This window comes from Neovison vison, chromosome 14 (genome assembly GCF_020171115.1).
Source record: "Neovison vison isolate M4711 chromosome 14, ASM_NN_V1, whole genome shotgun sequence".
Classification (NCBI taxonomy): Eukaryota; Metazoa; Chordata; class Mammalia; order Carnivora; family Mustelidae; genus Neogale; species Neogale vison.
Window position 1 is genome coordinate 40,064,896 of NC_058104.1, and position 27,975 is coordinate 40,092,870.

Sequence of the window (27,975 nt, forward strand, 5' to 3'; positions counted from 1 at the left end):
CAAATACATCACCTCCATCCTTCTTAAAAATGTATTATATAGCATTTCGAGTTTTCAGAATTTGGGTTTTCAGGCCCCTTTTGGGGGGTTGCGTGGGGGCTTAGTCTGTTAAGCCTTCAGTTTGATTTAGGCTCAGGTCACAATCTCAGGGTCATAGGATCGAGTCCCAAGTCAGGCTTCACAGTCAGTGTGAAGTTGGCTAGAGATCCTCACCCCTCTGCTGCTCTGCCCCCTCCCTACTCACACATGCCCTCTCTGAAATAAATAAATACAAAAAACGACAAAAAAAACCTTTTTGGGGGGCGTCTGGGTGGCTCAGTCTGTTAAGTGTCTGCCTTCGGCTCAGGTCATGATCTCAGGGTCCTGGGATCGAGCCCCGCATCGGGCTCTCTGCTCAGCAGGGAGCCTGCTTCCCCCTCCCTCTCTCTGCCTGCCTGTCTACTTGTGATCTCTGTCTCTCTCTGCCAAATAAATAAGATCCTTGAAAAATTAAAATAAAAAAAAACTTTTTGGATGACAGTGAATCTAAGGATTAAACTAGAATAAACATTTTTATTTTATATTTTTAAAGATTTTATTTATTTGAGCAAGAGAAAGCATGAGAAGCGGGGTCAGGAGAAGCAGACTCCCCGTTAAGCTGGGAGCCCGATGTGGGACTTGATCCTGGGACTCCAGGATCACGACCTGAGCCGAAGGCAGCTGCTTAACCCACTGCGCCACGCAGGCGCCCCAAGAATCAACATTTGTAATAATGTGTTTCCCATCCAGGTACTTGGTCTCTTTTCACTTAGGGGCTACAACCTTTAGAACAGGGACACCGTTTTCTTCATATGTGTTTTGCAGGTTTCTTGTGAGGCTTATTCCTTTATAGTTTATGGGTTTTGTTGTTACTATGAGTGGAACCCCTTCACCCCCTAAGTGGGTTTTCTGGTTTGTTATTACAGTATACGACATACGCTAGTTTTGGACCTCAGTGGATTATCTATAAAAGGATGGAACTACTCAGTAAACAGTTTCGATGATGAAATAACAGTGGGCTAAACAAAGATAAGTAGATTTGTTCATTGTTGTATCAGTGACTTTAATACAGTTTTGATCACCAAAAATCCCCAAGAAGGGCACAGGGTATTTCCTGTACTTCCTTGACCAGGGAACCCTTTGTCAAGACATTCTGGAAATATACATTGGGAAACAAGCCAGCCAAAGACACTTGTGGTTTCTAATCCGTCAATCCAGGGGTCTCCAGTGAACCTTATGTGATGCCCAAACTCCCAATCCGTCTCCCCCAGCCAAAACAGAAGACAACCCAGTGTCAAAGTGAATGTTTTAATGAGTGTTGCTCAGAGGACACGTGTCTCTGTGCCCCAACTCTTTGCTGGCAAGGAAAGCTAGCTGCCCGGGGGACAGGAATCTGGAGTCTAAAAAGCAGGGGCAGAGAGGTTCAGGAGGCACCCTGTGAAGTCCGGGCTCCTGGCCGTGAGGCGGAGCGGGCACGGGCCTCAAGCTGGTCCCTCCTCAGGCATTCCTAGCAAAGCCACAAGGGGCTCCAGGGCCGCGGGGGTCCCGACGGGCACAGGGTGGGTGCGCTCGTGCTTGCGCAGGTCACTGGCACTCAGGAAGGCCTTGGGGCAGTGGGGGCAGGTGTAGGGGCGCACAGAGCTGTGCGTGCGGCTGTGTTTGCGCAGCCCGGCCCGGTCAGAGAAGCTCTTGCCGCACTGGGTGCAGGGGAAGGGTCGGAGCTCCGGGTGGGAGCGCTCGTGCCGCCGCAGCAAGGTCAGCGTGGAGAATGTCTCCGTGCACTCGCGGCAGGCAAACTGCGGCGGCTTCTCGTCCACCTCCTCCGCCCCCACCTCGCCGGCCCCCGCCAGGGGACCGGGAGCCTCCCCCACCCCAGCATCTTGGCACTCCACGTGTTCCACCGTCATGCCCACCACCTGCCACTGGGTGGCCATCACCCCGCCCGATTCCGGGGGCAGCCCGAGCAGCCCTGCCGGCGGGTCCCCCAGCGCTGCGCCCGCGGCGGGGCCGGGGGAGCCCTCGCCCGCCACGCCCACGGGCAGCGCCAGCCCGACCACCAGCTCCTGCTGGGGGGGCGCCCCCGCGGCCTCGCTGCTCCGGTGGGTGCGCTCGTGCTTCCTGAGGCTGGACGAGACCACGAAGGACTTCCCGCAGGCCGTGCAGTGGAAGGGGCGCTCGCCCGAGTGCACGCGGCTGTGCTTGGTGAGGCTGGCCCGCTCGGCGAAGGCGCGCCCGCACTCCTCACAGCGGAACGGCCGCTGGCCCGAGTGCACCAGCGCGTGGCGCTTGAGGTCCCAGGACGCCACGAACGTCTTGTCGCACTGCAGGCACTTGAAGGGCCGGTCCCCCGTGTGCACCCGCCGGTGCATGGCCAGGTCGGCCGGCTGTCGGAAGTCCTTGCCGCACTTCTCGCAGCGGTGCGGCTTCACGCCCTCGTGCGCGCGCTGGTGGCGCCGGAAGCTCGACGGGTCGGAGAACATGCGGCCGCAGCGCGGGCACAGGAAGGGCTTCTCGCCCGAGTGCGTGCGCTCGTGGCTCTGGTACGAGCTGAGCTGCGTGAAGCCCTTGCCGCAGGCCGGGCAGCGGTAGGGCTTCTGCGCCGCGTGGATGCGCTGGTGGCACGTGAGCGAGGACGAGCGCGAGAAGCTCTTCCCGCACTCGGAGCAGAGGAAGGGGCGCTCGCCGGTGTGCGACCTGTGGGGCGGGGACGCGGCGTGAGGCGGCGGGCCCGTCACCCGGCCCCTGTGCCCGTCCGCGCCGGGCCGCGGCGGCTCCTGCTGTCCCCGGGGGGGCCGCCGGCCGCACCCCGGAGCGGGAAGCTTCCGGCCGCTGCCTGGACCCCAGGCGAGACCTGGCTCCGCGCGCCCAGGCCGGCTCCACGGCCGCCCACAGCGTCCGCCACGGATCCTCCGGCCGCACCACTGCCGGCCCCGCGCGCTCCGCCCCGCCGCAGCCCGCTGGGGCCCCCCCTGCTCCCCGCAGCCCGCCCGCTCGCCTTCCCGCGGGCGCCCTCTCCCCCCCAGCCCCCCCCCCCCCCCCGGTCCCGGGGCTCCCAGGGCCGCCTGGCCGCACCTCCGCTGCCCGAGCCGGCCCTTCCCAGCTCTCCCCGCCGGGGCCCCGCACCGCGGCCTCACCGCTCGTGGTTGCGAAGGTCCTTGAGCTCCGCGTAGGCCTTGCCGCAGCGCTCGCAGCCGTAGGGCCGCAGGCCGGCGTGCGTGCGCCGGTGCTTGCGGAACACCGAGGGGTCGGCGAAGCTTTTGCCGCAGTCGGTGCAGGCGTAGGGCCGCTCGCCCGTGTGACCGCGCTGGTGGATCTTGAGCTTGGAGAGCGCGCCGTAGGCCTTGGGGCAGTGGGCGCAGCGGAAGGGCAGCTCGCCGGCATGGGAGGCCAGGTGCACACGCAGGCACACGGGCTGCATGAAGCGGCGGCCACACTCGGGGCAAGGGAAGGGCTTTTCGCCAGTGTGGCTGCGACCGTGACTGCGCAGCTCGGGGGCCGTTTTGTAGGCCTTGGGGCACAGCGGGCACGCGTAAGGCCGAGGCTTGGCCGATGCGCCTGACACCTTGTCCCCGCCAGCATCCTCGGCCTTGGGTTCTGTCTCTGGCTTCAGCTTGGCTTCCGCCACCTCTTCTGCGCAGTCTGCGGGGCCGTGTGTGGCAGCGTGACGCGCGGCCCGAGGCGCATTTGGGAATGTCTTCGTACAGGACAGGCACCTGTAGCGGCGGCCGGAGCGCTTGTAGCCCGGGGCGGGCGCGGGCGCGGGGGACCGGGCCTCCGCAGACTCCACCTCCATGGCTTCCAAGGCTGGAGCTTCTCTAGGAAAGAAGCAAAGTTAAGACACCAGCCGCGTCCCTTTGGCGTTCTCTAGGGCCTCTCCTTGCTAAGGCCTCAAAGGGGGACTCTGTCTTATCTGCATTTCTCCCACCAGGGAGGGTCCTATCTCTCCTTCCAAACATTCCTGGCTCTCATGCTCTGAACTGGCGTTTCCTCTCTGGGCTGTTCATTGATGGAAGAAGTTGGACCAGGTAACCTTGGAGGGGCCGAGAAAGAGGGCTGGCGTCATCAAATGTCCACCGGTACTTTCTTCCCCAGCCCCTGAGCTTCTCCAAAGGCTGAAGCATCCCAGAAGGCCCAGGCTCCATCCATCTCCCCATCCTCCTCCTTCAGCTCAGCGGCTAAGGCCTGTGCCAGGGCACAGGGTCCCGTGCAGGGCTGCAGACACAGAGGTTACCGGGATGTGGGCCCGGCCTGAAGGCGGCCAAGTTCCCAGGGAAGGCAGAGGCAGGTCCCGAAGAAGGCAGAATTGGGGGCTAACTGGCGACCGGCGCCGTCTGTCTGAAGTGACAGGTCCCCAGTCCCCAGCGCATGTACTTGGTCTTTCCCCTCTGGTTAGTCAGAGGCAGCAACTTTTCACACAGAATTCTGGCCCTGCACAGCTGTAAGGGACTCCACCCCAGCCAGGAATCCTGGTCCGCCCTCTGCTCCGGAATCGCTGCTGGGCTCCTGTTCCCATAGCTCTGGTAACGGGGAACTCATTACCCTCCGGGCAGCTGGAGCTGCTGGCAGCTAGATGTGTCTCAGTCACAATCAAGACATCTGATTTAGCCTGGCGTCCTGGGGCACCCGCGCTAGCTAAGGCCCCTTCTTTCTCATTCCACCCAGCTGCCCCTGGGGCTCCCGGCTGGGAGGAAATAGGATTAATGGCTGCATTAGTCTTAACACCAGCTCATCCTCCCAAGGGGATGAAAAGAAGAGGATTATGGGCAGATCCACTTAGGGAGTACTCGGCAGCAGCTGCAGGGGGCGGCCAGTGTGGGGGGTAAGGATGCTGCTGTAGGCCGTGGTGGGAGCCAGGTGTGTCCAGAAGCTAGTCTGGGCAGAAGGAGCCCGAGTCTAGTGCTCCTTTCTGGGCCTGCTTCCTCATCTGCATACCTCAGGGGTTGGTGGCTTCCAAGTTAGGACCCACAGGAGCCCTTGGGGTAAAGGGCACGGGCTGAATCTTTAGAGACAGCACCTTTCTGCCTAGTGGCCCTTCCCCAGTCTCCCGCCCCTAGACACAAAAAAACGCCATGTGTACAGGCAGCCAGAATCTTCATTAGGTATCATGTCATACTTTGTCCCCTGCTCAGTAAGGTCTCATGACTTCCATAACACCATGCAAGCTCCCAGGTTCCTCCTGGCTATTACAAAGCCCACCAAGCCTTTCTTTGAGCCCCACTTCCCCCAGGAAGCTCTTCCTGTACCTCCCCTATGGTTTTTGGCCCCAGCCCCGCACAACTCTGTTCCAATCTCAGCTTGTTTTGGTTTGTCCCCCCCCCCCCCCACCCCGCCTTTTCTCACTAAGTGCTGGGGCTGGAAGGTGAGTTCAAGGGCCTGAGGCCTAACCTTCCCCAGGGCTTGAATTCTCCCGAGAATTTCCAGGGGATTCTTCCCGATCTCTGGATTAGGCAGTCACTAACTCCTTTCTAGACCATCTCTGGAGAGTCTGACTGATAAAGTTTCCCTTAAATAAAAATGATAGTTCCTGTTTACTGAGGACTTGCCTCAGTAAAAGGCAGTATCCTAAGCTCTTCACATGTATTAACTCAAACTTCACGTCAACACTGTGAGAAGTGTTCTGTTATATATATTCCTTTTTTACAGAAAAGGAACCTGAGGCTCAGACAATCCGTGTAGCATTGTGGCCAAGTGTCCCATCTCTGAAGCCAAACCGCCTGGCTTCCAGACTTGCCTCACTCACTTCCTCGCTATGACCTTGTGCCATTTACTTCATGTCATGGCACCTCGATTTTCTCATCTGAAAAATGGAGATAATAATAGTACTTCCCGGGACGCCTGGGTGGCTCAGTTGGTTGGACGACTGCCTTCGGCTCAGGGCGTGATCCTGGAGTCCCGGGATCGAGTCCCACATCAGGCTCCCAGCTCCATGGGGAGTCTGCTTCGCTCTCTGACCTTCTCCTCGCTCGTGCTCTCTCTGTCTCTCTCTCTCAAATAAATAAATAAAAAATCTAAAAAAACAAAAATAATAATAATAGTACTTCCCTGGGCGTCTGGGTGGCTCAGTGGGTTAAAGCCTCTGCCTTCGGCTCAGGTCATGATCTCAGGGTCCTGGGATTGAGCCCCGCATCCATCCGGCTCTCTGCTCAGCAGGGAGCCTGCTTCCCTTCCTCTCTCTCTCTGCCTGCCTCTCTGCCTACTTGTGATCTCTGCCTGTCAGATAAATAAATAAAATCTTAAAAAAAAATAATAGTACCTCCCAGTGTTGGTTGAATTCTATGAATAACTGCCCTCAATTATCGAGAGTCTTCTTAGAGCCAGCACTTCGTTGAGCATGTTACCTTAGTTCATTCTCTCATAGCTTCCCGAGCTAGGGATGCTTGTCCTCATTTCACAAAAAAATGAACTGAGGTTCCAAGAGGTTTAGTGACTAGCCCATAGTCACAAAGACAGACTCACAGCTGGAGCTTGAATCGAGGTGTTTAATTTGCCTTGAGTTACTGGGCTCTTGCATCAGTTGTCTGGGCCCGCCAGACTCTAGCATCTGATCAGAACCCAGAGTTCAAGCCCCATCTTCATGCTCTCTCATCCCTGTGGAACACCTTGAGACCAAAACCAGCACCCTTTTTGCGTCTGTGTCCCTCTCCGAGGGTTTGACCCCTGCCTGGGTTCCAAGCTCTGCGCTTCAGTGTTCCTCTCTGGAGGTGTACACCTGTCCTCCTAAAGCATTTCCTGGGGGGAAAAGGTAGGGAAGCATCAGGTTGGTTGCACCAAGAGCCCACCCACGAAGAGCAGGGCACCATGTAGGCTAAAATCCCACCATTAGGGTGCCTGGGTGGCTCAGTTGGTTAAGCATCTGCTTTCAGCTCAGGTCATTACCTTGGGGTCCTGGGATGCAGCCCTGCTTCGGACTCCCTGCTCAGTGGGCAGCCTGCTCCTCCCTTTCCCACTGCCCCTCTGACCACTCATGCTCTCTCTCTGTCTCTCAAATGAATAAATAAAATCTAAAAACAAAACAAAACAAACAAACAAAAAAACCTTAAAATCCCACCATTAGCTCCTCACTTCATTATTTACTAAGGACCTTCCACCCACCACCCCCTAGACTGGGATTTCTCCAGGTCAGGTCCGTGAACCCCCTGTGCGACAGTCACCATCCAGGGAGTATGGGACTCAGACACACGCTCTTGGGGTCACCTCAGCCAACACTTAACACGTAAGAACCAAAGACACATCCTTAGGTCTTCACAAAGCTTCCAGGAGAGGGGCATTGCTACCAGGCCTCTCTTTCAGAGATGGAGATGAAGGCCCCCGTAAGCACTGTACAAGGACACCTAGCTTGTCAAGAGGCCCAGACTCCAATCCAAGTTTTCAGGCCCCGGGCTGGGTTCTTTCTCGTAGGACAGACCTGCATCTTCTCCTTGTGGAGGCTACTCCACCTCCTACTCCTCTTTGCCGGCTCAGGAGGCTCTACCCGCCCACTCCTCCCTTTCTTTTCCCAAAAGAGCTAAATTCCTTCCCACCTCAAGGGCTTTGTACCAGTAGCTCCCTCTGCCAGAACCACTGTTCCCCCAGGGTCACTGTGTAGCTAACGCTTTGATTTCATTTTGGCCTCAGTCCCCTGTCACCTCTTCAAAGAAGGCTTTCCCTGACTACCACCTTCCTTAATGCGGTTTTGTATTCTTGCTAATCACTAGTCCCTCCTCTTCAGTTTCCCATATGGTGTCGTCTGGATAACATTCCTTGCAAGCTTACCACTGGCCAGGTATCGGTCTATGCATTTTGTGGGTGCTACTCAGGCTAAGCCTCGCGACTGCTTAGAAATGTCTTGTGACGTTTATGAATGAGCGCATGCATGGAGAAGGCCCTGAGAGGCTCTAACCAGAGGGAGGACACCCACAGGCCAGGAAAAGGGTCCTCACCAGGAAGTGAATTGGCCCGCATCTTGATCTTGGACTTCCCAGCCTCCAGAACTGTAAGAAATAAATTTCTGTTGTTTAAGCCCCTTCAGTCTGTGTGGGTTTTTTGTTGTTGTTATGCTTAGCCTGAACAGACTAAGTTAAAGAGTATTATTTCCCCCATTTTACAGATAAGGATACTGAGGGAAACAGATATGAACTCGTAGCCACAGCTAGTATTCAAAGCCAAGTGGTCTGGCTCTCAAACTTCTGCTTTCTGGGGTGCCTGGGGGGCTCAGTTTGTTGAGCACCTGCCTTTGGCTCAGGTCATGGTCCCAGGGTCCTGGGATTGAGCCCTGCATTGGGCTCTGTGTTCAGTGGGGAGCCTGCTTTGTCTCTCTCTGCCCCTCCCTTGCTTGTGCTCTCTCTCTCTCAGATAAATAAATAAAATCTTTTTAAAAATCCAGAAAACAAAAAACTTCTGCTTTCTGTGCTGATTGTTGCTTATACATTTTATGTTGCACTTGCACATTTTATGGCTGGATTATTAATCCTCTGTCTCCAGCACCAGAGTCTAGGCTGGCAAAGAGCCAGGAACCTTTATTTATTATTATTATTATTATTTTTTGTATCCTGTACACCTAGAACTGTGGCTGATGCCCCAAAACAAAGTGAGACAGAATTCAAACCCAGGTCTACTGCCTCCCCCGTACTGGGGGTTTGTGAGCCTGTCTGTCGACGAGTATTTATTAACTGAATTTCGCTGCCTTTCCAAGTTCACAACGTCCAAATACCAGCCAGCATCCCACAGTGCGTTCACTGCTCTGGGGAGGGAGGCTCGTCTGCTTCACGACTGGTGTAGGAGGGAGATGCAGGGCTGCTGCCCGAACAGGCTGTACAGGCTAGAGAGGCCTTGACTTACTTCCCAGACAGCTTAGGCTCGGACCCTGCCGGCGGGGACGGAGTAGGAAGGAATCCGTCTTTACCGCTCTGCACCTCGGTCCCCCCGGGTGTCCGTACGCAGACATCAGGCCAGCAGGACCCGAGGAGACGGCGAGTGGGGACCCAGAAACCGTGCAGAAGCGAGCGCTGATGCTCCCCGAAGCCTCCAAGCAGCTCACAGCCCACCCTAACCCACTTCCTCGGCCTCGGCGGCGGCGGCAGTGTCCCCTCCTGGGCGCGAACGAGCCCCCAGCCTCAGTCCTCCGCCTCGGAGCCTTGCCCGCTTCCCCCACGGGAAAAACCCCGGCTTCCTCGGAGCCCTCAAGACTACCGAACCGCAGCAGAGGGGAGCGCTCGGCGCTCCGGGCCTCGGTCTTCTCAACGGTAAAGTGGGGCCTCTGGGGCCCGAGCGAGTCTGAAGGGCCGCGGGCCGAGGAGCAGCGCCGAGAAGGGGCCTAAAGCTGCGGAGACCCGGTGCCTCCGCTCCCAGCAACATGTACGCGTCGGCGCCCTCGCCAGGCCACCCCGCGGGCCGGAGCCCGGCGCGGACTCGTCCCCGACGCTGGGGAAACGCGGCCCCGGAGAACGAGTCAGGAGGGAGCGACCGGAGCCCAAGAAAAGGAACAAATGAATGGGCGAAGGGCCGCGCGCCGGACAAAGGCCTGCAAGATGGCGTTCTCTAGGACCGCGGGAGGGGCGGCCGGGCCCTCGGCCGGGGAGGGGTGCGCGGGCGCCGGGGGCCTCGTGAGGCGGGCCGCGCGCCCGGGACAAAAGCCCGCAACATGGCGGGCTCTAGGACCCCCGAGGCCCGCACCGTACGAGGCGGGCAGCCGCGCCGGCCGAGCCCAGGAGTCCGCAGCCGCCGGCCCGCGGGGACAACCGGCGGGTTCTAGGACCCGCTGGGCCGGAGCCCGCCGGCGCCCTCCCGGGGCTGCACTCCTCCTGCCCCGCCCGCGCTGCTCGCGCCAGGCCAACCCCATCCGCCCTCTGCACCCGCGGGAAACCGAGGCCTCTAGGACGGCGTCCGCGCTGGGGCGGCCCGGGGGTCCCCGCGGCTTCCCGCCGGCATTTCCTACCTCCGCGAACTTGGGTTGGGTCCGTGGCGTCAGCGGCAGCCGCTCTCGCCGATGGAGTCCGGGACACTGCCAGGGAGGGGCAGGCGCTAGGACCCAGCGGGGGGGAGGGGGGAGGCGGGGCCGGCAAGCGGAAGTGGGCGGGAGCTCTTCGCGCCCGGGCGGAAGGCAGGGTTTCTCCCAGCACTGCGGGCGAGGGTGGCGGAGGGACGTCTTGCGGGGGTTCTCTTCGGGTGCTCATGGCAGGGGACGCCAGACAGGTTTACGGCATATACCGGGCCACTGCTAGCTTGGGGACAGATCACCAAGAACTGGAAGGCGGGAGGAGAGAAGGGTCATGGCAAGATTTGTAGTACCCCAATCCGCTTCTGTTGTACCAAATCTCTCTCGGTATCACGGAGTGAACGAGACTCCCTCCGTTTGCTTGGGAAGTTTCTCAGGGAACCCCACGGAAAGTGTCGCTGAAGTATCGAGGCCAGAGCCGCAGAACGCCTTTTTTTTCTCTTGTGCTTTCGTCCAATCTGCACCGGAACAATTTGCGCAGCTCTCGCCGGAAGTGTGGCTGATGGTGGTGCGAAACTACCTACCGCGTTGACCCTCCTGGGCGGGGTCAGAGTCGCGCTTCAGCACCCTCGCCCTCGACCCCGGAAGTGTGTCTGTGGAGAGCGGCCGTCTTGGAGGCGGCGCAGGAAGTGTTCCCGGGGCAGAGGTTTCGAGGGGAACCTTTTGCGGCTAGGACACTTCCTGTTTCCTAGTAACAATAGGAAGTGTCCGCGGAGCTGGGGGTAGACTCTGGCTCCGGCCCGCTGCGCCCTCTCTCCTCTCCCTCTTTCCCTCTCCCTCTTCTCCTTTCCTTCGTTCCCTCCCTCCCCGCCTCCCAGGGGCCCTGGCGAAGGGTGCGTGTGTGGGAGCGCGAGAGCCCCCCACAGCCGTCCCTTGGGGCGCGCGGCTGCAGTTAGGGTGAGGGTCCCAGTGCGCAGGCGCGCCCCCGTCCCCAACGGACTCCCCCGCGGCGGGAACGAGAAAGGGGCAGCGCGAGCGAGGTAGGGGTCCCGAGAGGAAACGGGCGGAGGAGATGAGGGAGGCGCGAAGACCCGCTTGGTGGCTGATCCGGAGAGGGGGCTCGAGCGAAGGGGCTTTGTGAGGTGAGAGGTCGGGGAGCGGGGCCTGCGAGGGCTTTAGGTCGGAGACTCGAGCTGTGTGTAGGGTCCAGGGAGCGAGGCGTCCGAGCCGCGAGGGCCGCGGTGTCGGAGGAGGCCAGAGCCCGCTGGGGGCGGAGGGAGGGCTCGGGGAGAAGACCGCCGCGGCCAGCGGGCCGGCGCCTGTGTCAGCCGGGAGAACGCGCTGCAGCGTGTCTGGAGCACTCGGGGGCCGACGAGTGTTCCCCACGGAGCGCAGCGCCCCGCGCACGGTGATGCCCGCGCGGCGGGCGCTGGCGTCGCCATGAAGACTTCAGGGAGCGATCGGAGGGAAAGGAGAAGGGTGTAGGGGTGAGCTGTCACGGACAAGCAGGCTGGGAACTTCCCACAGCCGAGACCGTCTGCGCTCAGGGGAAGGAGGCGAAGGAAGCGGCCCAGAGAGTCTCTTAGAAAGGAATAGGGGAGTGGGGGGGGGACAAGCCAGGGCTTTCTAACCTCTCCGTCCTCAGCCGGCAACCGCAGAAAAAGGCTGCGGCCCCGTGTCTGTGGCTGCTCTGTTTGGCCGAGGGGTCGAGGGGAAAGGCTTGGACTTCTCACACTGAAGGTCCCGGAAGAGGTGCAGGCTTCCTTTGCAGAGTTCACAGGAGATGGGTCGGTCGGTTGCTGGGGGATTACACAGCACTGAAGCTTAGGGGCAGTAGATGTTTTTGGATTCGGTCTGATGAGTAGAGGCAGGTAGGTCTGTGGTCAGAGATAGGCTGCATCCCTCTAGACTTGAGTTTTCTTATCTAAATCTCTAGGGATGAGTTAGGCCTAGGGGAGCTTCCATACTTGGGGAGCTTGTGTTGCAGGGAGGCCTCAGAGGATGGGTGCTTTCAGAGTAGATCTAACCGAAGGCCGGTCCCTGGGCATTACTGCTTGGGGAGCCTTTCTGTGAGCTCGGACGAGCTTGTTGCGTATAGAGCCATGAGGCAGTGTGAACTCGGGCCTGCCTTCTGACCACTGCCCCCTCTTCCTAGGCCGCCCTGCCACTGGAGGAGGATGCTGCTGCCACCTGCCTGGTTTTCCTGAACCTCCAGGTTCTTGCCACACTGCCTCATGGAGGACGCGCCCCCCTCACTCAGCTGCTCTGACTGTCAGCGCCACTTTCCTAGTCTCCCGGAACTGTCCCGGCACCGAGAGCTGCTCCATCCCTCCCAGCAGGACAGTGAGGAGGCAGACAGCGTCCCTCGGCCCTACCGCTGTCAGCAGTGTGGACGGGGCTACCGTCACCCAGGGAGCTTGGTCAACCACCGTCGGACCCACGAGACTGGCCTCTACCCCTGTACCACCTGTGGCAAGGACTTCACCAATCCCGTGGCCCTCAAGAGCCATATGAGGACTCATGCTCCTGAGGGCCGCCGTAGGCGCAGGCCTCCCCGACCCAGGGAAGTCATTCCACACTTGCAGGGGGAACCAGTATCCTCTGACTCTAGGGACCAGAGGCCCAGCCCTGGGGAAAGCTGGATGAGCCAGAAAAAACAGGCTGAAGAGACATCTGGCTGTGAGTCTGGGCCTGACCCCAGGGCAGCTCTGAGCACTTGGGAAGATCTACCCACCAGACAAAGAGAAGGCTGGCAAAGCCAGCCAGAGTCCGAGGGGGGTGCAGAGAGCTGGGGGCCCACTACTAATTCTGCCAGAGCCACCCCGCTCCCCACCCCAGCGAGCAGTCTCCTTAGTAATTTGGAACAGTATTTAGCTGAATCAGTAGTGAACTTCACAGGGGGCCAGGAGCCCACTCAGTCACCTCCTGCTGAGGAGGAACGGCGGTACAAGTGTAGTCAATGTGGCAAGACTTACAAGCATGCTGGGAGCCTCACCAACCACCGCCAGAGCCACACCCTGGGCATCTACCCTTGTGCCGTCTGCTTCAAGGAGTTCTCTAACCTCATGGCTCTGAAGAACCACTCCCGACTCCATGCCCAATATCAGCCTTACCAGTGTCCCCACTGTCCCCGTGCCTTCCGGCTCCCCCGAGAGCTGCTGGACCACCAACAGACCCATGAGGGTGAAAGGCAGGAGCAGCTATGGGAAGAGAAAGGGATGCCCACCGCCAACGGGCACACAGATGAGAGCAGCCAGGACCAGCTCCCGACTGCACAGATGCTGAACTGCTCCGGGGAGCTCAGCACCTCTGGGGAGCTGGAGGACGGTGGCCTAGAGGAGTACCGGCCTTTCCGCTGTGGGGACTGTGGCCGTACTTACCGCCATGCTGGGAGCCTCATCAACCATCGCAAGAGCCACCAGACAGGAGTCTACCCCTGCTCCATCTGTTCCAAACAGCTGTTCAACGCAGCTGCCCTCAAAAACCACGTGCGGGCTCATCACAGGCCCCGGCAAGGAGCTGGGGAGGATGGGCAGCCATCAGTGCCAGCAGCTCCCCTGCCCACGGCTGATAGCAGCCACAAAGAGGAGGAGGTCCCCACCACCACCCTGGACCACCGGCCCTATAAGTGTGAGGAGTGTGGTCGGGCTTACCGCCACCGGGGCAGCCTGGTGAACCACCGGCACAGTCATCGGACAGGAGAGTACCAGTGCTCGCTCTGTCCCCGCAAGTACCCCAACCTGATGGCCCTGCGTAACCACGTGCGGGTACATTGCAAAGCTGCTCGCCGCAGTGCAGGCCCGGGGGCCGAGGGGCCCCCCAGCCACCTCAAGGTAGAGCTCCCTCGTGACCAGGTGGAAGCAGCAGAGGCGGCCCCACAGACAGATCAGGGGCACGGGTGCAGACGTGAAGAGGAGGCAGCTGATGTCCCACCAGCAGCAAATAGGACAGCACCCCAGATCTGTAGCACGTGTGGGATGCTCTTTGAAGACCCCGAGAGCCTCGAACGTCACAGCCAGACCCACGGGGAAGGGGAAGACAGCAGGACAGAGACCAGGGTGTCCCCTCCTCGGGCATTTGCCTGCAAAGATTGCGGAAAGAGCTATCGGCACTCGGGCAGCCTCATCAACCACAGGCAGACCCACCAGACGGGGGACTTTAGCTGTGGGGCCTGCGCCAAGCACTTCCACACCATGGCCGCCATGAAGAACCATTTGCGACGCCACAGCGGGCGGTGGAGCAGGCAGCACCGGAGGCGGGCTAGCAGTGCTGGCAGCGGCGGAGAGGCCAGACTCCCGTTGGGCGGGACCTGGGCCCAAGAGTTGGTGGAAAGTGAGGGCCCGGACTGCCTGCAAGACCCTTCTGGGGGGGGCTCTAATGGAACCGAAGGCAGCTTGGGAAGTGATGGGGGCTGTTTGCAGGCTGAAGCCGAAAGGACCGGATGTGGGCTTGAGCAAGCGGAGGCCCATGTCCAGGGTGCGCAGGAGAGCAGGCGTACTGAGGAGGGGCTGGAAAGGAAGGAGGCCTGTTTCCTGGACAACTTGGAGATCCCGGGCGATGAGGAACGCGGTGGGCCTCGCTTCTGTGATGGTCTCACCAGGCTGGATGGAGACCCCACCCCAGCCACTGGCCAGGCCAGCTCCCCTCCCCGGTCTCCCGAAGCTGGCCCTGGCTGGCAGGCTGAGGTCTCGCACACGTGTTCTGACTGTGGGCATTCCTTCCCTCATGCCACTGGCCTGCTGAGCCACCGGCCCTGTCACCCGCCTGGTATCTATCAGTGCTCCCTCTGCCCAAAGGAGTTTGACTCTCTGCCTGCCCTGCGCAGCCACTTCCAGAACCACGGGCCTGGGGAGGCAGCCCCTGCACAGCCTTTCCTCTGCTGCCTCTGTGGCATGATCTTCCCGGGTCGGGCTGGCTACAGGCTTCACCGGCGCCAGGCTCATGACTCCTCTGGCCTGACGGAGGGCTCAGAGGAGGAGGGAGAAGAGGAAGGAGCCACAGGGGCAGCCTCTACCCAGAGCCCTCCGCTGCAGCTCTCGGAAGCCGAGCTGTTGAATCAGCTGCAGCGGGAGGTGGAGGCACTGGGCGGAGCCGGTTACGGGCACATCTGTGGCTGCTGTGGTCACACCTATGACGACCTAGGGAGCCTGGAGCGTCACCACCAAAGTCAGAGTTCTGGGAACGCCACCGACGAAGCTCCCAGCCACTTAGGAGAGCCCGGTGATGCCATGGGAAGGGCCGCAGGTGGTGACCGCGTCTTTGAGGGCGCAGGGACCCCTCTGTCTGGGGAGGGCGAGGACGCAAAGTCTGGAGAGGGAGCCGGTGCTGTGGCTGTGGACCGCCTCCGCAGGCCCGGCGAGGAGAGCGCGCCAGAGGCCCAGCCCCGCCCCTTCCGCTGCAACCAGTGCGGCAAGACCTACCGCCACGGGGGCAGCCTGGTGAACCACCGCAAGACCCACCAGACCGGGGACTTCAGCTGCCCTGTCTGCTCGCGCCGCTACCCAAACCTGGCGGCCTACCGGAACCACCTGCGGAATCGCCCGCGCTGCAGGGGTTCTGAGCCCCATGTGCGGCCCGGCCCGGAGGCGGGGGGCCGCGGCGAGGCTCCGGACGCGGCCGAAGCAGGGCTGGGTCAGGCAGATGGGGACAGGTTCCAGGAAGAGCAAGCGGAGCCCGGGGAGGAGGCGGCGAGGGTGACGGCGGAGGAGGGGCAGGAGGCCGCTGGGAGCGGGGACGAGGCGGTGCCGAGGCTGGAGACCGCGGAGAAGAGCTGCCAGACCGAGGCCAGCCCCGAGCGGCCCTTCAGCTGCGACGTGTGCGGCCGGTCGTACAGGCACGCCGGCAGCCTCATCAACCACCGCCAGAGCCACCAGACCGGCCACTTCGGCTGCCAGGCCTGCTCCAAAGGCTTCTCGAACCTCATGTCCCTGAAGAACCACCGGCGCATCCACGCCGACCCCCGGCGTTTCCGCTGCGGCGAGTGCGGCAAAGCCTTCCGCCTGCGGAAGCAGCTGGCCGGCCACCAGCGGGTCCACGCCGAGCGCGCCGGGGCCGGGGGCGCGCGGAAGCCGCCGCGGGACGATCGGCCCTTCAGGTGCGGGCAGTGCGGGCGCACCTACCGCCACGCGGGCAGCCTCCTGAACCACCGGCGCAGCCACGAGACGGGCCAGTACCGGTGCCCCACGTGCCCCAAGACCTACTCCAACAGCATGGCCCTGAAGGACCACCAGCGGCTGCACGCCGAGAGCCGGCGGCGGCGAGCGGGCTTGTCCCGGCGGGCAGCCGTGCGCTGTGCCCTGTGTGGCCGCGGCTTCCCTGGCCGGGGATCTCTGGAGCAGCACCTGCGGGAGCACGAAGAGGAGACCAGAAGTGGCCCGGCAGACACGGCGGGCCGGGAGGGGAACCTGGCCAGGGACCAGGGACCAGAGGCCAGATCGGGTGGTCCCGAATCCGATCTCCGGCTGGAGGGTGGAGCCAGGAGGCTGGGGGAGCAGAGTCTGAGCCCCATCACGGCGGCGGAGCCGGGATTTCGGGACGTGGGGCAGGCCGAAGGGAGGCAGGGAGAGGGGGGACCAGTGAATCATGGTGGAGATTGGGTTCCTCAGGGCCATGTACCGACCAAGCCAGCAGATCCGTTGGAGGACACTATCCCCAAGAGTCCTTGTTGTCACGGCAACACCCAGCCCAATGGACCCAGTCTGAGTCCTGTGCACAGCTGGCACAGTGGAGACAGCGGACTTCAGGTCCAGCCAGAGAGTCCCCCCTCTTCCTGCACCCGTCGTGGCGACACGTACTGCCCGTCGTCGGAAGGCCCTTTGAACTGCCACAGCACCCCTGAGACGGACTGCCACCGTTGCCTGCCCTGCGCCGAGGAGTTCGCGAATCCTGTGGCCACTAAGAGCCACAGCCACAACCACGAAGCTGCCCAGACCTTTGCCTGCTCTGACTGTGACGAGGCCTTTCAGGCCCGTCGTGAACTAGCCGGTCACCTGCACACACGTGCCAGTGGCCTCAGTCAGGTGCTACCGCAGATACAGGAGGCCAGAGGTCCTGACAGTGGGACCGTGGAGGATGAGGTCGATGCCCCTGCCCAAGGGGGAATCCAGAAGTCCCCATCAGAAACCCCCAGGGCCCCAGGAGAGGATGCCGGGAGAGCTAATGGGGGGCAAGGAGTAAAGTCCACTGTGGCCGAAGAGGAGGAACGGCCCTTCCGCTGTGCCCAGTGTGGGCGGTCCTACCGCCATGCTGGGAGCCTGCTGAACCACCAGAAGGCGCACACCACTGGACTTTACCCCTGCTCCCTCTGCCCCAAACTTCTACCCAACCTGCTGTCCCTTAAGAACCACGGCAGGACCCACACAGATCCCAAGCGCCACCGCTGCAGCATCTGTGGCAAGGCCTTCCGGACAGCTGCCCGGCTGGAGGGTCACGGGCGGGTCCATGCGCCTCGGGAGGGGCCCTTCACCTGCCCTCATTGTCCCCGCCACTTCCGCCGCCGAATCCGCTTGCAGCAGCACCAGCAGCAGCACCAGGAGGAACGGACGGTGGCCAGCTCTGGTACGGGGGCATGAATGGCTTGGGCAGAGGATGGAAAGCTTCCAGAGGAGGTGGGCACAGAGTCGGGTGGGGGGGTCACAGAATGAGAGGAGAGGGTCATGGGGTTTCCAGGAGGCGGGTGGGGGAGCTTCGATAGGAGGAAAACTAGTTTGAGGATGCTGCCTTGGGAGGGTCGAGATGGAAGCCCTGGGTGAGGTCAGCAGCATGGTGTGTGGGATGGTGGGGTGGGGTGGGCGCATGGGCAGCTGCTGAGCCAAAGAGGAGGGGGCTTTTTATTTGGGGAAGGGAGGCACCCATTACATCTCGCTACTTCCCGGATCTAGCCGGAAATGGAATGATTTCCAGCGAAGAAAATGGTCTAGGCGGTGCTCTTTCCTTGAGGCAGGGAGCAGGAGAGTGAGGAAGGGCGTGGGGGCCTCCCCCGACTAGGCTGCTCTGTGGCTTTGGCGCTGACTTGGCCCGGGAAACCAGGCCGCCGGTCGGCCCCAGCTCCCTGTCCCTCTGCCCTGCGTCTTGTGCCCCTCCTCTTGTCTGGGAATCTAGACCTTTGGTCCTTTGCTGGTGGTACTGCCGGGGTCTCCTCTTCCCCTTATTGAGGCCTTCTCTCCGCTGCGCATCTGCTGTTTCGGAGCCCCCAGACCACTCCTACCGCAGCACACCTTTAACTGGAGGACTGAGTCACAGATAATGGTTTCTTTGAAGCCAGGCCCGGCTGTAGCAACCGCAGTCATTAGCCCCTATCTCCGTCCTCTATCAGGGGAAGCTCCGTGGAAAGTCACCCCACCCAGCCCGGCTGGAGGATGAACCTGCGGGGGAGTGGGGCAGCCTGTTTCTGAGCCCTGGGCTCACGCCTTCAGCCTCCGCCTCGAGATCTCTAGGCCTTCTCCCCGGACCCATTCCATTAAGTGGCCACCGGGGGTGGGTGTCCCCAAGATGGCAGGTCTTTGACCAGAGATTGTCAGGGAAGGAGGGCATGGCGGCCGAGAGCCCCTGAGACAGCTGACGAGGTAGCTTTCAGGATAAAAGATGTCTTGTGACCTCAAGGGAATGAGCGAGAAGCCAGTTAATCAGGCCTGGAAAAATAATTGGGAGTTTCTCCCGCAGGCTTCTGGGGCCGCGGTGGGGGCGGGGGCGGGGGCAGCAGGACGGCCTGCAGGGCTTGGGAACAGGGTGCAAGCTGTGTGCTGTTCGCTGCCCTCAGTGACCTCCTCTCTTTGTCCCCAGGAGCCCCAAAGGCACCAGCGGCGGGGAGAGGGGACATGGCATTGCCCTCTCCTCCCGCCAGCACGACCTCACTTCTGGATCCTTCACCCCAGTGGCCTGCAGACCTCAGCTTCTCCCTCTAAACTCCCAAGTCTCCAAAGATCAGAATACGGGCGGGGGGCGGGGGGCTGCGGGGAAAGGCTGCATCTCCGTGTTTTGCTCAGGAGTAGTTAGGCATCCCCGTCTCTCAGTTTCCTCTCCCACTGTGCAGAGGACCCGGATCTGGCTTCTTGCCCAAGGAGGGGGTAAGGTTTTCCTCACGTCCCTGTCCTTGGAGACCCTCCTTTTCCCAGCCTTGGTCACTATGCTCTTCCCTATGACGAGCCCTGCAAGAAATGGGGGCCACCGTGACCAGCCAGATTCCAACGCCAGGGAGAGGCAGAATCAGAGAGCCACAGGTGGGAATGTTGCCTGTGGAAGGGGAGCCTTTTACTACAATTTGTAACTTATTTTCTAAAGTCTATTTTGTAACAATTTATTTAAGTTTAGAAAAAAAAAAAGGAAAATTGCCCCCCCCCCCAAAAAAAAACCTCGAATTTTCAAAGTAAGTGACTGGTGTGATCCTATCTGGGTCTGAAGAATAGGGAAGGCTGGGGACGCCTGCGCCAGACAGCAGAGCTGAGTGTGTCGGGGAGCATCCCGCAGGTGACATCTCCCTGTCCTGCAGGGGTTGGGAGTGAGGGCAGCCGCCGGTCCAGGAGGGCTCCAGCCCTGAGCCCACTGGACTGGTGGGCCTGCCCCGGTGCCTGGAATCATGTGCAGGCAGGGACTCCAGGAGAGGGACGTCGGTGGTGACTCGGAAATTGTCTGACTGTGTCTGTAGCAGCATCCCTGTCAACAGCCAGCTGGTTTGCCTGTCAGAAAGAGGAAGGAGGGTAGGGTTGACCTCCTCTGCAATACTCTCCCTCCCTCCCTGGAAGGTACTACTTAAGTCCCAGGACAGATAAGAAAATGCAGGTTTGAAGAAGTTGGGAGGCCTGCTGCAAGGCACAGTGATGAAGAACCAGTGTTATGCCCATGACCCCACCCAGGGCAGCTCGAGGTGGGCCAGAACTGATCTCTCCCCGGGTGGAGAGAGCACGCATCTAGAGAGAGAAGGGTCAGCAGAGAGGCCCTAGGGCCACATACTCGTGTTGGCCGAGCAGCTTCCAGTCTCCGTCTCGGGCTCCGGCTCCTCCGCAAAGTAGACCCGCCAGTCCACGCTGCTGACCCAGTTCTCGTAGGCGGGAAGCGCCACGAACACTGCAGGCCTCGCGGGGCCCTGGCAGGCATCGCCAAAGCTGTGTAGCCCAGCCAGGAACCATGTGCCCCTCACCTCGTGCACCAGTGGCGTCCCAGACAGGCCCTGTCAGGGGTCAGGTGACAGGGGTGACTTTCTCTTCTCCCTAGGCAACTGGGGGGGCTGAGGCTCTCGCCGTTTGGGAGCTAGTCTGCAGAAAGACCCAATTTCGAGGGAGAGGCAAGTCTGGAGGCCAAGCCTGGCTAAGGTTCGTTCATGAATTAGAGGATAAAGATGTCAGCCCTCTGGGGGGTAAGGTTTGGGGGACCGGGGCTTACCTCGCAGTGGGGTGGCTCACCCACGACACTGGAACACACCATGCCTGGCAGAATGGGGACACTGTTGCTCCCAAGAGTTGTACGCAGCCGGCTGCAGGCCCTGGGTCCCAAGAGGGTCACAGGCACCGTCCGAGGGGAGCTGGTGCCTGCAGGGCAGGGACAAGAGCAGCTGCCCAGCGGCCTCTAGGCTGGATGGACAGCGGCTGGCCGCCCGTCCTACGTACCTGTTTCTGGGCGGGGCAGCCCCAGGACCCATCCGCGTGCCCCATCAGGCAGGTGGTGGTCAGAATAGGGCAGGCAGAGCGGCCGAAGGCTGGGGCCCAGTGTCACGGGTTGGGCCAGCAACAGGAGAGCCACGTCGTAGCCCCCCTCTGGGTGGGTGTAGGCCCCATGCAGGGTGAGCTGCTTCAGGCTCCGCTCCTCCAGTCCGGACCCCAGCCCGACGCTCCACTCTTCTGGGGTCTGGCGCCTGAGCAGAGGCAGCATTGACAGCCACGGGGGGCAGGGCAAGGGCAAGGGCAAGGGGCACGAAGGCAAGAGAGACCGGGCTCACCCAATGAAGCAGTGGGCAGCCGTCAGCACGACCTCCTCCGACACCAGGGCTCCCCCACAGGCCAGCTTCCCCTGGTGCATCAGCCTGGCGTCCCAGGGCCACGGGGAGGGGGCTCCTGCCTGGGGCCCCCCTCTCCTCAAGGATCCACAGGCTGGAACAGATGGGATGACCTCACCTGGCTTCTCGCTAAGTGCTCACTGCGTGTCTGGCCCTGTGCAAAGCACTTCCCACTAACCACCAGATCCTCGCAACATTCTTTGAAGCTGGATGTTGTTACCCTCGTTACCAAAGTAACCAAGTCCCCGCGAGGTTAAGTGACTTTCGAACTCAGTAACCACCTGCAGGAGCCAACTTGAGACTCAAAAGCCAGGGCCCAAGCTTTTAAACCCTGATGGTCTAGTGGGAGCGGCCGAGCTCATCCTCCTCCCATCCCCCGTCTGCACCCCCAGGGCTTGGACTGGCCCCAGAATTCCTGGCTCCCTAGTAGTTCTCTCCCCATCAAGACACAGCTTCCGCCCTAGGAACTCTTTTGCATGTTAGTCAGCCTGGCATCCCAGGGTCATGGTAAATTTTGAGTGGGAGCCCTGCCCTGTCCCGTCTTCCTGGGTCCCTGCTTAGAAACTTGGAGCTTACTCCCCCAACCTTCAGTCAGACCTCAGGTCCCTCTTCTTACCTAAGCTCCGAATGCACAGAGGTCTTAGGTGTGTATGCCTCTGAGCCCTCAGGAGGGCTGTTCCTCTCTTAAGGGCTGAAAGGGCTCTTAAAAGCCACCTAATTCGCCCCTGACAGTGTGTGAATGCCTTGTCCCAGTTCTCTGTTCTGAGCTGAAACTGGCTCACGGTGCTTCTATCTGCTCCCCTGGGGCCCTTAGCCAGGCCCAGTTGTCCCCACCTGTCCCACTCCTGACGCCCCTCGCTCATACCTACACAGCTGTCCTCGTCGCTGATCTCCGGGGTCCCCGGGTTCTGGGACAGGAAGGCTGCCCCCTGAGCTCGAGCGCGCAGCCAGGAGCTGTGAGCAGCCGTGCTGGTCAGCAGCACAGGGGTGTCTTCTTGGGCACAGCTTGATGCAAAGCTGATGATCCCAGCCTGAACCCAGTGTCCATCAGGCTCACGGCACAGCACGGGGCCCCCAGAATCTCCCTGGAGCCAGGCAAGGGAGTCAAGGGTGGACACTTGCGCCCCAGCCACAGGCAGACCCCCTCTAACAGTGGCACGACCTGTCCTTAGGAACTGAGTACCGAGCCCGGGGCTAGGCCCCTTCCCCTTCTCTTCCCCTCCCTCATCTCCCCCATCAGACCTGACAGGGACCCTGCACCCCAGGCTGGGCACCCCCACACAGCATCCCAGGTCGAGCTGGGCTGGCCAGCAGCCGCTGGTGCAGCCGGTTGTAGAGACAGTTACAGGTAGGGCGGCTGATTAGACGCAGGCGCAGATTCCGCAGAGTCCTGGGAGCTGGCAGAAGAAAGGGGCTTGGTGGGGAGCAAGGGAGATGGCGCAGAGGGACGGTTGGCAGCTGAGGCTGTGTGACCCTGGGGCGCAAGCACAGTGCCCCTCTGGGCTTCAGGCCGGGCCGGCACTTACCACCACTGGTGTCCTGATCCCAGCCTGTGGCCCAGCAGGAGGTCCCGAAAGGAAAGCGATGGGTGGGCTGGGGCAGGCAGAGGGGTGTGCGGGCCGCGGGCCGGGCGAGCCGCAGCAGGGCCAGGTCGGAGCCCTGGCTGTAGTGGTTATAGGCCCTCGGCAGCTGCAGAGCTGTCACCCCCACCGCCTCGGCCCCTGGGCTCAGCCCCTCACGTTGCAGAGAACCCAGGACAACTGACCAGGAGTTCAGTTCTGTCATTGCTGCCCTGGAAGGGGAGGGACAAAGCTGGGGCACTGAACACAAGAGGGGACAGTGACACCATGAGAGACAGCACGGGTAGGTGACGGACGGACAGAAGTCAGCCCGGAGCCTTAAGCCGGGTCCTTCCCTTGCCCACCCTCCATTTGCTTGCTTATAAGCCTTCCAGCATGAAAGGTGCAGATTAACCTGATAATGTGTGCCTAGCACATGGCCTGTTCTCAGGACATGGCACCGTGTTCCTCTAGGGGCACAGCGTGGGTCAGTTTTATGGAGTTTGGGGACATAGCACCCAGGCCCCCAAAGGCCAGAAACTGCTTGACCCCAGCCAGGACTCACTTTTCAAAGCAGTGAGCAGCAGTGAGCACCCAGGAATCTGCCACCAGGGTCCCGCTGCAGAGGTGGACCCCTCGTCGCCTCACACTCGCTTGCCATGGCCACTCGCCAGGTACTGTGATGCCCTCCTGAGGCTCAGGGGGGCCAGGGCCACGCTGCCCACAAACTGTAAAGGGGAGGGGGGTAGGTCAGACTGACAGAAGGCCCCTGTCCTGCCCTCCCCACAGGCCTGAGCCCATGTCCCCAGAGCTTACCGGGCCGAGCTGCTTGAAGACCTGCGAAGAGACACGGGTGAGACGAGGGAACCTTACCTGCCCGGCCCAGCCTTGGTGGAAGGCAGACGTTTTGGGGGACTGGCCCTGGATCCTTGCTTATGACTGTGTAGCTACCTTACCAGCCTCTCCCAGAATGAAAATATATGAGGTCAGGAAACAGCTTTTATTGGAACCTATTCAGAGCTTACACTCAGTAATTAATTCTCCTCCTTCAGCTGTGCTCAGCACTCCTAGGCCCGTGAAGGAGGGCCAGGGTTCAGCCCTCCAGGCTTCAGAACCCCCAACTCCAGCCCCCGCCACTGAGTCAGAGAGGCGGCCTGCGTATGTGGAGAGCATTAGCTTAATTGTGCCCTCAGCCGTGATGCCTAAGAGGAAGGATTAGAGGCAGACATCATGTCCAAGTTGGGGAGGGCGCCAGGAGATGGAGACTCGCCCCACCCCTGTTCTGACGACTCAGAGTCCCCCCACCTTTCCAGAATCCGCCAGAAACTCTACCAAAGGATCCCCTGCCCTGCCTCTTTCCCATCACAGGCACATCGGCCTCTGGGCCAGGAGAGGCCAGGAGGGACAGGACAGAGAGATGAGGACAGAGAGCCAGAGGGCTCCCAGAACCTGCTGAAGGTCATTCTGGAAGTAGAGAAGTAGAGAGGCAGAGGGGGCCCAGGGTACACGCACAGGCACAGCGACAGCAGACACAGACCCTCATCTGGCCCAGGAAAATCCCACCTGTTCTATGTAGGCGGCTGCTCCACAGGCAGACGTGGTCACACCAGCACCGGCTAACTATCGCCCCACGGACTCGCACCCTCACACCCCCCCGAGCTGCAAGCCTGCTGGGACAGCGGGGGGGCCCGCCACACCACTCCCCTGCCCGCTCACCCGCGGTGGCTCACCCTCCACGAGGACCACTGCTGCCAGGATGAGCAGTGCTGGCCCCCAGCTCTGCTGCATGCTGCTCCAGGGCACTCTGCCGCCTCTGCTGGGTTTTCGGAGGCCACCTGGGTCTCCCGAGCTCCGCCTCTGCTCCGCCCCCGGCTGGCTAAGAGTCTGGCGTCCTTGCTTTTACTCCGGCTGAAGGGAGCCTGCAGCTCCGAGCTCTGCGGCTGTGACTACGTTATCCTGGGCTCTTCACCACCCCTCCGGGGGCTCCACCATGGCCAGACTGCATGGGTTCAAATCCTCATTCCCCCAGTTATTGCCTAAGTGACCTTGGACAAGTAGCCTGCCTGTGGACTCAGAATTGCTGAAAGTGAAAATGCTTGGGCCAGAGTCTGACACAGAGAAGACTTGCTCCCAGCGTGGAGGCTGTCCTCTGGGAACGGGGAACGGGGAACTGGGAACTGGGAGGCGCACTGGGCAGAGCCTCCCAGGTCAGGATGTTTCGGCTTCCCTAGCTCTCCCCAGGCCCACGAGCAGATGGGTCTCCCGTACCTTCTCCCACCTTGCTTCAGAGGCCGGGTGTGCAGGCCCAGGACTCTCTGCCACTCGCTGCAGTGAGGCTGACAAATCCCAAAACCTCTCTGCCACCTCCCTAGGGACCAAGGTTACAGACGCGCCCACCCTTCTGGCAGGTGATGGAAGACTCAGTTGGGAAGGAGGAACACTCAGGGGGCACCCGTTTTCTCCTCCCACTTCTAACTCAGGCCAGCCCAAACTACTCAGGAATCCTGACCCCCAACACAGGCAGCTGTGGTAAGGGCAGACATGAGCCAGACAGCCCCAGTGGATCTGAATCCCCAGGGGCCCTTAACCCCTTCCCTGGTGCCAGCTGTGTGCTCTTAGGTAAATTACTTACCTTCTCTGTATCACAGTTTCCTCATCAAGATAGGGTAAGAACATTTACCTCGTACAACTGGATACGTAAGGGTTAGAGGAGTTAACATATGTCATGTTCTTTTTTAAAAAAGATTTTTATTTATTTCATAGACAGAGATCACAAGTAGAGAGGCAGGCAGAGAGAGAGGAGGAAGCAGGCTCCCCGCTGAGCAGAGAGCCCGACTCGGGGCTCGATCCCAGGATCCTGAGACCATGACCCGAGCTGAAGGCAGAGGCCTTAACCCACTGAGTCACCCAGAATATGTCATGCTCTTATGCAGTGCTTAGCATGTGGATAGGTGTTTAGTGCATATTAGGAAAACTAAGACACAAATACTCAAAATGTGTTCCTGGTCCTCAGGGTGGCCAAGACTGGCTTGGGGTGGTAGATAAGGCAGCTTGAGGGTGAAGGCTGGACCACAGGAAGCACTTCCTGGCGAGCACGCACAGAAATAGAAGGGTAGGTTTGCCCTTGCTAGAAGAGAAACCCTCCCGTTGGGCAGCAAGGACAAGCTGCCAGCCTGTTTTTTGGGGGTGGGGCCGATGGCGCCCCAAGTCTTACCAACTCCGTACACTGGAGAAGGGACCAACCATCCTTTCCAGGCATGCCCTACACTCTCCCTCTGACTCATTTGCTTCCAATCCAGAGGAGACAAGACGGGGGGGCCCCAACACTAGGGTCCCTCACAGACAGATGGCTCAGACTTAGCCAGATCATTTAAGAAATTTTATTGCTCAGAACCTTCCCTTCTTGGGCAATGGCAGGAGCTTTGGAACCCAGCCCTTGGGGACAGAGCCAGAGGCACTGGCGTGGAGGAAAGAATGTGGCACATTTGGTCCATTGTCCTGTGTGGGAGTATGGTGGGGTCAGGCTGCAGACTCTTCTAAGGACCCAGACATGGGCCCCCTAGGCAAGGCTCCCATGCCAAGGCAGAGCGTGACGTCAGCCTGGCTTGGGTGAGGGCTCAGTGCCCCTTGACCTTGCCCTGCGGTTCCCGGAACTTCCGGAAGCTGAGCACCACCAGGCCCACATTGATGGCATAGGTAGTGATGCAAACGATGCAGAAATCATAGAGTACGAAGAACAGGATCCAGGCCAGGTAGACAGAACCGACAAGAGACACCAGGGAACTCAGCACCAGCAGGATAGATGCCCAGCGGGCCCGGAGGCAACCTGCAAGGCAGACAAGGCTCAGGCAGGGCTTCAGGGACTGGCCATCTCTAGAACACTGCCTTGACTTCAGGGTACCACCCAGACCTCAGGATCTGCTTGGGAAGAGTCTCTAAAATGAGAGACTCTGATGGGCCTCACCAAGGCCTTGGTTCTCCTATTTGTTCATTGAGCCCTAGAAACCAAATGGTGAATGTCCCTGTTGAGCTCTGCATGTGATGAAAGAGATGCCGGCCTTGGAGTCCCCCCCGAGAGTAACTCCTGAGTCTTTCCCACGAAGAGGAGTGAGTCCTAGGAGGTCTTTAAGGGCCCTTCTGGCTCTGAGAGGACCTTAACCAAGTGAAAGACTTGGTAGTTCCTGCCCCCTCCAGGGGGCTCACAGATGTGCGTCGGGCTCTAGGCTGTCGGGGTCGCGGAGTTGGCGAGGGATGGGGCTGGGCGGGCCAAGGGGGAGGGGCCTATCAGGAAGAGGTGGAGCCTGCAGGGAAGGGGCGGGGTCACTCACCTAACAACAGCTGTAAAGTGTAGAAGATGCAACCGAATATGCTATTGGATTGATTGAGGATGCTGTCCTGGCCGAGCACATGTTCCACCAGCCCGAAGCCCCGGCCCCACCTGGTGGAGGGCAGGACCCTGGTTAGGAGTGGCAATCCAGTGCCTCGGCCCTGACCTGTCTGGAGGGGTGATTTCCAAAAAGCCACCTAGGTTGTACTTCCCCTTCCCTCCCCCACGCCCTCCTGAGTCCAAGGGTCGATGAACTCCTGGCTACCCTCCCTTTGGCTACGTCGGGATTCCATGTCCCCGCCCCTGTGTTCCCCTAGCCCCAGGCCAGGGCTGGCCATGGCTCCACCATATGCCCCTCTTTTCATCCTAGGCCTTCAGTTAATTCTTAAGATGGCCAGGTAGGTAGGCCGGTTGACCTTGCTTTCCTGGGAATGAGGTGCAGAATCTCTGCGCCCCGGACCTCTAATCTCCAGCTCCCTTCCCGCCCACTCCCCTCTTCCGTACGCTGTCCACCCCAGGCCCTCAAGCACAGTCAGAGCTGGCCACTTTACCCGAGTCACGGCCGTCCTCAAGACCCCCGCCCATCACCGGCCCCCATACGCTAACCCATTCCCCCTTCTACGTGGTTACCGTTATTCCTTGGCGTCCGGATCTCCGTGCCACTCGCCAGAACCACCGCAGCGCCCAGCACTGTCCGCACCACCCGGCCCCAGCCCGAGGCCCCACACTCCTCTCTCGGAACCCAGTCTCCCCAGGCGACGGCCCCTCGAGCAGCCCCGCCCCCAAGCGTCCGAGCCCAAACTCCAGAAGCCGCCGGCAACCCGGCCCCGCACGAGCAGCCCGGCCCCGCACGAGCGGCCCGGCCCCGCCAGCCTTCCGCTCCCGAGCGCACCTGGAGGAGAAGACGCGCGAACAGCTGATGGCCGCGCCCACGTCGCAGAGCGCGCGGTAATCCCGGTCCCGGGCGCGCGCCGCCTTCACGTGCAGCGCGTAGAGAGAGAGCCCCAGACCCGCGAGGCACAGCGCCAGCCGCGCCCATCCGGGGTTCCCCCAGGGAGCGCCCATGTCCTCCGATCCCGCCCGGAGGCCCTAGCCCGCGGGGAGCCAGCCACGGCGCCGGGGGCGGGACAGGATGTGGCCACGCCTTCTCCCGCCCCTCCGACCGGGCGAT

At 60.8% G+C, this 27,975-nt stretch overlaps 4 protein-coding genes across 7 annotated transcripts; 1 reads left to right on the forward strand and 3 right to left on the reverse strand.

Moving 5' to 3' along the window:
- Positions 1 to 1,067: 1,067 nt before the first annotated feature.
- Positions 1,068 to 10,169, reverse strand: ZNF668 (zinc finger protein 668). Of its 2 annotated transcripts, none has more exons than XM_044233596.1 (3): positions 9,932 to 10,169; positions 3,153 to 3,828; positions 1,068 to 2,712 (listed from the first exon to the last, which is right to left on the reverse strand). In XM_044233596.1, exons 1-3 carry the CDS (start codon positions 10,167 to 10,169, stop codon positions 1,500 to 1,502), a joined length of 2,127 nt encoding a protein of 708 aa, XP_044089531.1. In that variant the 3' UTR covers positions 1,068 to 1,499. The 2 variants fall into 2 exon arrangements, with proteins under 2 accessions (XP_044089531.1, XP_044089532.1); XM_044233597.1 differs by having other exon boundaries at positions 3,153 to 3,833; positions 9,932 to 9,991.
- Positions 10,170 to 10,414: 245 nt separating this feature from the next.
- On the forward strand, positions 10,415 to 18,941 carry ZNF646 (zinc finger protein 646). Of its 2 annotated transcripts, none has more exons than XM_044233594.1 (3): positions 10,415 to 11,073; positions 12,087 to 17,488; positions 18,713 to 18,941. In XM_044233594.1, exons 2-3 carry the CDS (start codon positions 12,166 to 12,168, stop codon positions 18,832 to 18,834), a joined length of 5,445 nt encoding a protein of 1,814 aa, XP_044089529.1. In that variant the 5' UTR covers positions 10,415 to 11,073; positions 12,087 to 12,165; the 3' UTR covers positions 18,835 to 18,941. The 2 variants fall into 2 exon arrangements, with proteins under 2 accessions (XP_044089529.1, XP_044089530.1); XM_044233595.1 differs by having other exon boundaries at positions 10,415 to 10,971.
- A 264-nt stretch (positions 18,942 to 19,205) lies between these two features.
- PRSS53 (serine protease 53) lies at positions 19,206 to 24,265 on the reverse strand. The gene is made up of 11 exons (XM_044233598.1): positions 24,208 to 24,265; positions 23,294 to 23,314; positions 23,043 to 23,205; positions 22,445 to 22,710; positions 22,161 to 22,315; positions 21,784 to 22,003; positions 20,862 to 21,012; positions 20,533 to 20,777; positions 20,309 to 20,454; positions 19,880 to 20,096; positions 19,206 to 19,605 (listed from the first exon to the last, which is right to left on the reverse strand). Exons 1-11 carry the CDS (start codon positions 24,263 to 24,265, stop codon positions 19,586 to 19,588), a joined length of 1,662 nt encoding a protein of 553 aa, XP_044089533.1. The 3' UTR covers positions 19,206 to 19,585.
- Positions 24,266 to 25,843: 1,578 nt separating this feature from the next.
- On the reverse strand, positions 25,844 to 27,936 carry VKORC1 (vitamin K epoxide reductase complex subunit 1). 2 transcript variants are annotated; one of them, XM_044233428.1, is made up of 3 exons: positions 27,697 to 27,934; positions 26,806 to 26,915; positions 25,844 to 26,303 (listed from the first exon to the last, which is right to left on the reverse strand). In XM_044233428.1, exons 1-3 carry the CDS (start codon positions 27,867 to 27,869, stop codon positions 26,095 to 26,097), a joined length of 492 nt encoding a protein of 163 aa, XP_044089363.1. In that variant the 5' UTR covers positions 27,870 to 27,934; the 3' UTR covers positions 25,844 to 26,094. The 2 variants fall into 2 exon arrangements, with proteins under 2 accessions (XP_044089363.1, XP_044089364.1); XM_044233429.1 differs by lacking the exon at positions 26,806 to 26,915 and having other exon boundaries at positions 26,198 to 26,303; positions 27,697 to 27,936.
- Positions 27,937 to 27,975: the final 39 nt, after the last annotated feature.